An 11,208-nucleotide genomic window follows, 5' to 3' on the forward strand; every position below is an offset into this window, starting at 1 on the left:
CACAGAAAAGTTATTACATCTTTACATGATCAAATTTCATTTCCTTTATAGCTACAGATAGTTAAAAGTATGGTTGATCATAACTGATTCTCTTGGATTTTCAAATATTAAGTTATTCACTAACATGAGCACTGGTATAAAACATTAATGGTTATTCATAAGTCATCATATTCTATATTAAAGGCTTTTTAACAGGTTATACACTTTATTACTTTACTTCAAACTCTATGTTGTTAATTACTTTGAAATAAACATTTTGACACAAGAACACAGAATACTGCAACAAGTTACAAAACAGAATATCTAACCACTCAGATAAAGTATAAAACAAGGAATGCAACTTATTAATGTTCAAATTGAGCCACAGAAATTATTTAAAGCCTACAAACAGCCAGAACATCAAATGTACAGTCAATCACTATCAGATATAATGAAGAGCTTTTGGTATTTTTGGTTTCTTTTCTAGCTTGAAAAAGTGACAAAGAAAGACAAATCCAAACCTCTCACATGACAACTAATGTTTGTACACTACTTTACAGATACAACAGGCCACAGTGACACTTCATCTTGTTTATTAATTAGATGTAAAACTGAATTAGTTAACAAAGACAAAATTAATTAATGATACCACATGCAGCAGTGATTTTTATACAATATAAATTATATTATTAATTCTCACAAAAACTATGTACCACTTTTTTTCTGAAGGTTTTCATCATCTACTTGATGTTACCAAATTACATGAAGAACTGAACAGCCAGTGTTAATACCTGTTCAGTTACACATTCCTTAATAAATGTTATATGACACCACTATCATCTGTACCATATGGAACTTTCTACAGAACTTGTATCTAATGATTAACGTTTTAAATAAGGTATTTCATAATTACCAAAAAGAATAGTACCCAGAAAAGGAATATAATGTAAACTTATATTTCACAATGACTGGTATGGGTGTGAACACTTATTAATGAAGCAGAGAACGTTTCAACCTTTTCAGGTCATCTTCAGTTATTAACACTTTTATTAATGAAGCAGAGAACGTTTCAACCTTTTCAGATCATCTTCAGTTATTAACACTTTTATTAATGAAGCAGAGAAAGTTTCAACCCTCTCTGGCCATCTTCAAGTATTAACAATTTTATTAATGAAGCAGAAAATGTTTTGACCTTCTCTGGTCATCTTCAGGTTAACAAAGAGAAAGTTTGCAACTGACCATTACCGGACGCATCTTAAGGTGTTGCAGCTGGATGTTAGGTAATTAATTGGTATATGTATAAAGGTGTTCTTTTCTATTGGTTTAATTTTGGTTTTAGTTGTTGTATAAGTAGGGCTTTGATTTTAAATTTGTTTATATTTGTTTCCATACTTAATATCTAGGTGTTTTCTATGGTTATGTTGTGTTTATTTGATTTGCAGTGTTCAAAAATGTGTGAAGGTGTTTTTTTTTGTGCTTTTTAAAACCACTTTCCATTTTTCTACTTGTTTCTCTAATACAGAAGTCGTGGCAGTTATCACATTGTATTTTATAAATAATGTTGGTGTTGTGTTTGTCAGTGTAGTTTTTACACAGTATAGACCTCAGTTTTGTAACAGAAGTTACATAAACCACGACACATTATATGTAAGTTTGTTGTACCATATAAAAACCAAACACTTTTATTTCACTTACATCATGGGTTAAAACATTTATGTTTATGTCAAAACTTCTGGTACATACAGATAAGGCTTTGATGCACTACACATCTTGTTATCAAAAGTGTGTCTAAAATTTTATCAGTACCATTCTAATAATAATCAAATTACTAAAGTCAAATCACTTGTATCTACATTGAGTATAAAGGTAAATATCCTACCATAATTAATATTAAAATACAGCATTAATACAGTTTATTACTACTGTATCACAGTATGTTAATTGTATTAATTACTTTGTTACTGGTGCTATTCTTACATACAATAGAATAAAGTATCACACAGAAACACACTTCACTGAACAAGACAGATTTTAATGTTTTATAAAGTATCACACAGAAACACACTTCACTGAACAAGACAGATTTTAATGTTTTATAAAGTATCACATAGAAACACACTTCACTGAACAAGAGAGATTTTAATGTTTTATAAAGTATCACACAGAAACACACTTCACTGAACAAGACAGATTTTAATGTTTTATAAAGTATCACACAGAAACACACTTCACTGAACAAGACAGATTTTAATGTTTTATAAAGTATCACACAGAAACACACTTCACTGAACAAGAGAGATTTTAATGTTTTATAAAGTATCACACAGAAACACACTTCACTGAACAAGAGAGATTTTAATGTTTTATAAAGTATCACACAGAAACACACTTCACTGAACAAGAGAGATTTTAATGTTTTATAAAGTATCACACAGAAACACACTTCACTGAACAAGACAGATTTTAATGTTTTATAAAGTATCACACAGAAACACACTTCACTGAACAAGACAGATTTTAATGTTTTATAAAGTATCACACAGAAACACACTTCACTGAACAAGAGAGATTTTAATGTTTTATAAAGTATCACACAGAAACACACTTCACTGAACAAGAGAGATTTTAATGTTTTATAAAGTATCACACAGAAACACACTTCACTGAACAAGACAGATTTTAATGTTTTATAAAGTATCACACAGAAACACACTTCACTGAACAAGAGAGATTTTAATGTTTTATAAAGTATCACACAGAAACACACTTCACTGAACAAGACAGATTTTAATGTTTTATAAAGTATCACACAGAAACACACTTCACTGAACAAGACAGATTTTAATGTTTTATAAAGTATCACACAGAAACACACTTCACTGAACAAGAGAGATTTTAATGTTTTATAAAGTATCACACAGAAACACACTTCACTGAACAAGAGAGATTTTAATGTTTTATAAAGTATCACATAGAAACACACTTCACTGAACAAGAGAGATTTTGTTCTATAATTTATAATTATTTGTATTTTCAGCTTCTAAAACTTCCTATTCAAAGCCAACTTTGATCCTTCTTTGTATAGAAGAACTATTAATTTAGGAAAGAAATATATTATTTTACATATAGACCTTAAGGTCACGAAGGCAGCTCTGATCAATATACAACACAAGTTATAACGTATTCAAACAGGTTACTAAAGTAATGTCCATTTACAAAATGAGACATACAAAGAAAGGTTTGGAAGTACTTTTCTAGAACATAACACTTGAGATGACTTACCTCAGGTATTTAAACTACTTAAGTTGGCTGATAAAACGGAACAAGGAGTAAAATCGAGTGATACAGAAGTTTAAAGATCTACCAGCCTGACATCACAGGATACAAACACTTGAGTTAAGGCCACTCTAAAATCCGTGTGCCTTTGCTTGCATGTTGGTAAATTCCAACTCTATTTTAGTATCAAAATTTTAAATAGTGTTACCCGTCATTTCTTACTTCAAATCGCCTGATATCAAAAGCTGCTACATTTTGTAAAACTGATGACCTATTTATCAATGACATGACTGATCCATTGTCAGTTTGAGAAACACATATACCTCACATACCAAATTGTGAATTACAAGGTCTTATTATTTAGTTTTGTATTTATAACCAGATTTTGTCTACAAGATCATTTTACCAGAAAATAGTTATTTTTTAATGCCAGATTTTACTGATTCAAGATAAAACAGCCATGGTCAAATGAGATGACTTAAGACAACCTACTCTGAACTTCTAAGCCTTTTTTCATGAACAACAAAAAAACAGAAATGTTCCAAATGTTGAATGTTAATGTAACATATACTGTAGTAAATCAGTTATTTTTATAATACTGAGAAAAAGATAATTTTAATGAATAAGGATATATAGGTCTTTCTGATGTGTGATAATTTAGTCATTACAGTAAAATAACTTATAGTTGGACAATGAGAAGGTCTGTTTGAGCTAGCACTTTTCTTATGCCCACTCATCTGTGGCCAGTGTTTAAAAACCTCAATATTGGTACAATTCTATAAAGAATACAGTGAGTGTGATGTTTCATGTTAGTCTGAACATTTACTGGATGTGTACAGTACTAAATATGAATATGAAGTTTTTACATAAAATGATATAAACCCTATAACCCAGGCACTTAAAAAATGGAACTTTCTTCTTCAGTTTCTTCCTCAGAAGGGAGGGAAAACTAAAATTAATAAGAATTAGGTGAATGATAAACATGAAAAAGAAAACATCATAAACCTGAGACATAAATCCAATAAGACTGAATCAGGCACAGGAGACACCATAAGACAGGAATGACCAACAAACTCTGGAAGTATAAAAAACTGGATAAATTGGTACAAAGAAGTTACATGGTCAGTCATATGGACTGAGCCCACATTGAAAGAGTTGATGATATTGATAAAGTAAATTGGTGAAGTTTGTTAATAACATTAGAATGTTCAGGTACTACAGAACAGATTCAATCAATTGGAAAATTATCAATAATCATAGTAAGTGCTGCCTAATACATTCAGTTTATCATAATTTGGACCATACATATAATACAGATAGGAACTAAAAGCATGACTGAAACAAATGGAGTGTATTTATAGACATATAATTAAAGGTTAATCAAATTCTCTATATATATAAAATTAACAGTTCAGCTTCACTTAGAACACTGCATGTACAGTTTTGGTTTTGGTCTACTTATCTGGAAAAGAACATTCACTTATTAGAAAATGGTTCAGAAGAAAAATACTGGGATGATTCTAGAGATGTAAATATTACAGTAACAAGCTGAGATCTATATCCTCTTGAAAATAGGTGAGTAAGAGGAGATTTTTTAGCATACATAATTATTTGGAGAATTGACATGGCAAAGACAGTTCTTTGTTCTATGTTCTGAAGCTAACAGGACAACATTACAAAAATTAAGATTTACAAAAAAAAAACACTTCACTCCAGTTAAAACAGTTTATTTTTTCAAATAGTGTGATTGACTATACTTAAGTGTTTAAGTAATTGAAAAAGATAAGTTATACCAATCAATTCCTATCCACAAGTTATTGTGCTGTAAACATATGACGATTGTCATGAACGACAAAAATCTGAGACATTTCCAGACATTCTAACTTTTGTGATAACTGTCACATGATAAAAACATCATGCATAAATTGTTATAAACAGAAAAATAAAAAAATATAAGATTGTCAATAAGTACTACAAGGTAGGCCTACAACTACAGTGGTATATAGGGTCGTATTCATTGTAATTCAAATTCTTCTTTTAAGTTATAGGATTACCATTTTGATTGATGTGGTTAAATACAAAATTGTATTTGGTGGATTTTTGTAACTCTCAAAATTGTTAAGTATAGATTGATGTAGCTAAGCCTCCACAATATGACTAAAGAAGCCAATTTTTGACAGTTCAGCTCTTGTTTCCGCGTCAAAAGTACAAGTGGTGCTGATGTAGAGAAAAATATATATGTAAAAACGGCTCGTTTGCATTGAGAAAATTTTTTTACGTAGACGGGCGAACAAAGTTTTGACCTTTTCGGTCATCGTCAGGTTCACACAGAAAGAAAGATATATTTTTCTCTACAAGTGGGTTTTCTCGACATCACTGGTGTTGATGTAGTATCACTGCTATAACACGTTATTACTGTAAATTGTAAGTGTAATATAAATAATGTAAAGTAACACTATCACTATCTTCAGTCTAATTTTTCATTCTATTCCAACACACAATTACAATTAATCTAAATTAAGAGAAATATTAATTCACTAAAAGATAAACAATAAACTTATAAAGTGAAAATTCAGTAGTATTAGTACAGTAAGACTTATCACACTAATTTCTAATTTTAACTATACTTTAAACTATATAAACTTATAATGTAGTGTGGGCACTAACCAATTTGATCGACCTGGTTCGTCAACTTGAGAACTATTGCCGCCGGACCGTTCACCTTCTTCACTTTCTAAATTTAATCCCAAAGCTTCTGTAGAATTCTTAATTGACATCGAAGACATTATACATTACCTCCTTCGTTAATGTTATAAAAAATTATCTGTGGCATTCATATTTATTTACAAGTTAAAAACAATTTATTCTTGCACCATATGCATTCAAAAAAATTCTTCACACCACAACACGAAACAATAACTACTGTAAATGTAATTACACTGGTTCCACGAAAGAAAACCAATTCTACGTCAATTTACTTGGCAGCGACGTCTAATGTTAACAAATCTAAATTTCGTGATGATGAGAAATCCACTTGAAGTAAAAATGTATTCTCAAAATAGTTGATATGAAGATGACCTAAGAAGGTCGAAACATTGTTTTGTATGTTATTTTAAATAAAGTTTTAATACCCATACCAGACATACTAAAAATGCAATTTTTTGTATATTTTTTGTTATTAAGTGCGTATAATATTAGGTTGAGGAATAATTCGTGAGCGTTTTTAAATAATTTCATTCAAGCATTACATGCAATACCATACAATACTTCAATGCATGAACACATTACACCCAAAACATTTATTATGATACTTTATTTCATGTAATACCTAGGTATATAGTATGCATTCTTTTAAACGAAATTGCATGAAATTAAATGCGAAAAGCAGATGGTGTCGAAAATGCTCGATTTTGTCCACTTGACATTTCATTTAATGAGCTGAAAATGAAAGCAAAAATTAAAGACATATAAAAATCAAACACACCATCTATTAGAGCAAAAAATTATCTACCAAATGACATGAAATATTTTGCGAAAGCGTTTCATTTATGAATATATTTTTTAACTTGAAAAAAAACTCACGAATTATTCCTTAACCCAATAATTTTCAAACCAACTTTAGTAATTGCCCTCACAGTGGAATAGAGATAAGTTTACAGACTTAAAACGCTAAAATTCGGTATTTGCAAGCAAATGCTTGATAGTTTTCAGTAATGTCGGGAAAACCCACTTGTAGAGAAAAATATATATGTAAAAACGGCTCGTTTGGGTTGAGAAATTTTTTTTACGTAGAGAAGCAAACAACGTTTCGACCTTCTTCGGTCATCGTCAGGCTCACAAAGAAAGGAACAGGTAACTGACCGGAAGGTGTCCACATATTTGAAAGGGGTTGTGTAACTGAGAGTCGAAATGTAAAGGGCGTGCTTAGATGTTTGAATATATATATAATTTTATTTCTATGTGGTCAGCTTCCAGTCAGTTACATCTTCCTTTCTTTGTGAACCTGACGATGACCGAAGAAGGTCGAAACGTTGTTCGCTCCTCTACGTGAAAAAAAATCTCAACCCAAACATATATGCTTGATAGGTTGTTTTGCCCACATCTGAAACTATCAAACTTTAGATGGTTATGGAGAAGCTCTCGTATTCACCATATCTTAAAACTTATATAGTTCTGCAAATAACCATCTGTTCAAAGTAGCTGCTTGGTCAATTGTTTTTTATGTGCACTGCTCCACCAGACACAACTATAATATGCACCTCATCTCTGCAGAGTGCCATCTGGAAATAGTTATCAGCTGCTGGTGTGACAACCATCATGCAAGGATCTGTGTAATCCTGACCATTCAGTGAGTCCCGTGTGGCTGCATTGTCCCATCAGATGGTGCTCGTATCAAGAGAGCTTAGGGTTGTACTCGATCATTTCTGAATGCAGCCATCACCGGAGTTCACTGTGACTAAGATTCCACCACTGTCGCCACTGATGCACACATCTTTCTCTCTGGCAATAGTTACCACTTCACACTTGTCACCACAGACATTATCTCCATTAAAGTATAGCTCTCTCTAACATCTATACTATATTAAATTATTTTCCCTTGAAATCTTTCAATAAACCTTTAAATGAAGAGAAATGATCTGCAACTGACATAGCAGGATACGCTCTCTATGCAGCCGATACAGACAATCCATGGCTTGATTTTCTTTATTGAATTAAGCAGTCATCTAGGACGAATACGACTCTGTGCCAGTCACCCAGCTACTCTTCGTTGAAGGCTTGGCGAAGTTTATCATTGGTCCATACAGACTCAGCATCAGACATTATCCCTGAATCCAGCATTTTCAAGCATGTGCTCACTTAAAACGTTTAGGAAAACAATCCAGATATTCCTGAACAGTATCTATGAATGTCAGATATGGACAATTAGCTGGTGGAAACATTTTTATTGATAGTTTGCCAAACACGCTGCTGAGAAACCCACACTGTAACTGATACCAATAATACCAGCGGGTGTTATTGCCCTAAAACTCATTCTATCTGTTTTTAATCAATAGAATTCAAGTTGTTGCCAAATCGTGAGCCTGCTCTACACAACCTCAATATACGATACAATCCCTTATATATTTGATCCTTTGTCTTCTCTCTCAAAAATCCTATTAACTACCTTATGAGTCATCGTTTCCTCTATCATAATTACATATTAAGCACTAGTGCTCCAGAGCTATAAAGAAAAGATAAACACTCTGCACATGTTCAAAGCTAACAGGTCACTGGATTCTCATAATCTATTCCAAAATTACTATTTTAATCTAGAACAGAACTAAATTTCCTAAGACGACTGAACATCTTGAAATATTATTGGATTTAGGCCGAAAAAATCGTTAATAGCTATGGTATCAAACTAACGAAACAATGCATTCTAATCTTCATAAGAAGAAACGTAAAAAAGGAATATTTAATTAACTATACTGACGATTAAACTGATTTTAAGTTGCACTTTATGAACACAGTTTACTTTGATCAGAAGTTATTATTAATATCAGAATAGCACACAAAACTATCTTGGTTAAGTCAAAAATAGACAACCTGGCTTCTTATCCAATGACGAATCATTAATAGCTTATTCTAGCTATTTAAATATCATTATAATTATTAAATTGTTTAGGTTACATTACCTGAACAGCATGGTATTTACATGACATATGACAATTAAATAAAAAAACTATTATAAAAAATTTTGAAGATAATTTAATTTGCGCTGTAATGAAAGTGATATATATATGAAGAAAAAATTAACTTGTCATTAAGGCATGCTATTTAAATACTTTGTCTTTGATATAGGGGTGTGTGAGTCTTCTTACAACAAAGCCACATTGGGCTATCTGCTAAGCCCACCGCGGGGAATCGAATCCCTGATTTGAGTATTGTAAATTCATAGACATACGGCTGTACTCGCACGAGACCGATGTAAGTATGAATGTTGTGCTATAACAATGACTTCAATTGCATTGTTAATTTTTTTAACATTTAACATACATGTTTCTGAAACATTGTTTTACCTATATTTATAATGATTTATTTTGTATCACATGGTTTATATGTGTAATAGAACCCTGTTAGCTCCACTTTTGTGAAACATTTACCAGTTATAAATTTAATTTTAAATGCCCTTAAAATTGTTGTTTTTTTTAATTTCGCGCAAAGCTACACGAGATCTATCTGCGCTAGCCGTCCCTAATTTAGCAGTGTAAGACTAGAGTGAAGGCAGCTAGTCATCACCACCTACCGCCAACTCTTGGGCTACTCTTTTACCAACGAATAGTGGGACTGACCATCACATTATAACGCCCCCACGGCTGAAAGAGCGAACATGTTTGGTGCAACGAGGATTCGAACTCGCGACCTTCATGCTACGAGTCGAACGCCTTAACCCATCTGGCCATGCTGTACTTCATGCATGTTGTACTTCAGATAGGCGTGTTTTGTACTATCTAATGCGTCCTCTCTACCTTTACCAAGATGTTTTGCACCCTTTTAAACCTAACCTAACTGAACATTTACTGTTAAAGCACGAGATACAATTCAGTAACAACCAAATGTGAGAGGTTGTCGTTTTGCTGGTACAAGTCAGAAAAAAGTCAGTCTCAAAGTTGAAACTGTTTTTCTTTGACATATTTTTTATTAACACATCTGTTTCCCCATCAACAACTGTAGTACATAACCATTCATTATAACTCATTGCTCAATAAGAGCAACGTACAGAACCATCCATTATAACTCATTGCTCAGTAACAGCAACGTACAGAACTATCCATTATAACTCATTGCTCAGTAACAGCAACGTACAGAACCATCCATTATAACTCATTGCTCAGTAACTGCAACGTACAGAACCATCCATTATAACTCATTGCTCAGTAACAGCAACGTACAGAACCATCCATTATAACTCATTGCTCAGTAACAGCAACGTACAGAACCATCCATTATAACTCATTGCTCAGTAAAAATAGTGGTACACACCTGTGTCCAATATAAATCAGAATGGTCCTATTCTCTCATGAGACACTTCAGTTACATTTCCAAATCATAATTATACTTCCAGTCTTTTCATTTTGTTTATAATAAATTTTTCCCACTATTTCGAAATACATACGCCACTTCAGTTATGCACAGCCCACTTTTATACTAAACTGTAGCAGTTAAACAATGTGAGAAATGTGTAACAAATGCTACAGATATTACCAGTTTCGTTTATCAATTTGTGTAGTAATTACCTTGAGTAAAACTTACCATCTTCATACTTAACACATCCACTTGTCTCTGGTATAAATGGATAATTTAACTAACACCAATTTATTTATTGAAACATCCTTTCGTGTCTGGAAAGACTTTTCACATTCTTTCACCTAGTTATAGCATGAATCCAATTTTATTTACTAAAACATAATTTAATGATGTTATTTCAAAAAAACAAAAATAACTTAGGAAAACTGCGAACTTTTCTCTTGTTGGTGAGGTGGCACTAGTTCTTTACTTCTTCGACTTTAAGTCAACACACAAACATGATCAACTGCATATAAATTAAAACACAATTTTCCAACAGTTCTTAGGAGAAACAATCTAGCAAACGGTGATATGATACCAATATGTATACCAGATGATGTTCTTATTGTAGATTGTGAAATCAGAATAGCCTCTGATGGAAGCGTTTCTAGTTGATCGCACATCTGAGAAATATGGCCAAATATTAACTTCCCTCTTCTGAGAGGTAAGCCATGCAACACAGCCTACAAAAAGTACGTTAACACCAAGGTAAAGTGGACATCGTTTGGTGAACTGTTTCATCTACCTAAATTTCATTAAGGTGTGTTTGTTAACACCAAGTTCTTGTACCAACCACGACTTTCAAAAGAGATAAAGCAACTAATGAAAGAAATAGCGGCCTTCCCA

General features: G+C 32.3%; 1 protein-coding gene across 2 annotated transcripts in view; it reads right to left on the minus strand.

Moving 5' to 3' along the window:
- Positions 1-6,211, minus strand: part of LOC143237342 (protein Aster-B-like) — a 65,748-nt gene extending 59,537 nt beyond the window's left edge. Inside the window, exon 1 of one of the 2 annotated variants that reach the window (XM_076476486.1) lies at positions 5,923-6,211. In XM_076476486.1, coding sequence (XP_076332601.1) covers positions 5,923-6,041 — 119 coding nt within the window. In that variant the 5' untranslated portion in view covers positions 6,042-6,211. The remainder of the gene's footprint in view (positions 1-5,922) is intronic. The other variant, XM_076476485.1, reaches the window with a different exon arrangement.
- Between the last annotated feature and the right edge of the window lie 4,997 nt (positions 6,212-11,208).

This window comes from Tachypleus tridentatus, chromosome 13 (genome assembly GCF_004210375.1).
Source record: "Tachypleus tridentatus isolate NWPU-2018 chromosome 13, ASM421037v1, whole genome shotgun sequence".
Classification (NCBI taxonomy): domain Eukaryota; kingdom Metazoa; phylum Arthropoda; class Merostomata; order Xiphosura; family Limulidae; genus Tachypleus; species Tachypleus tridentatus.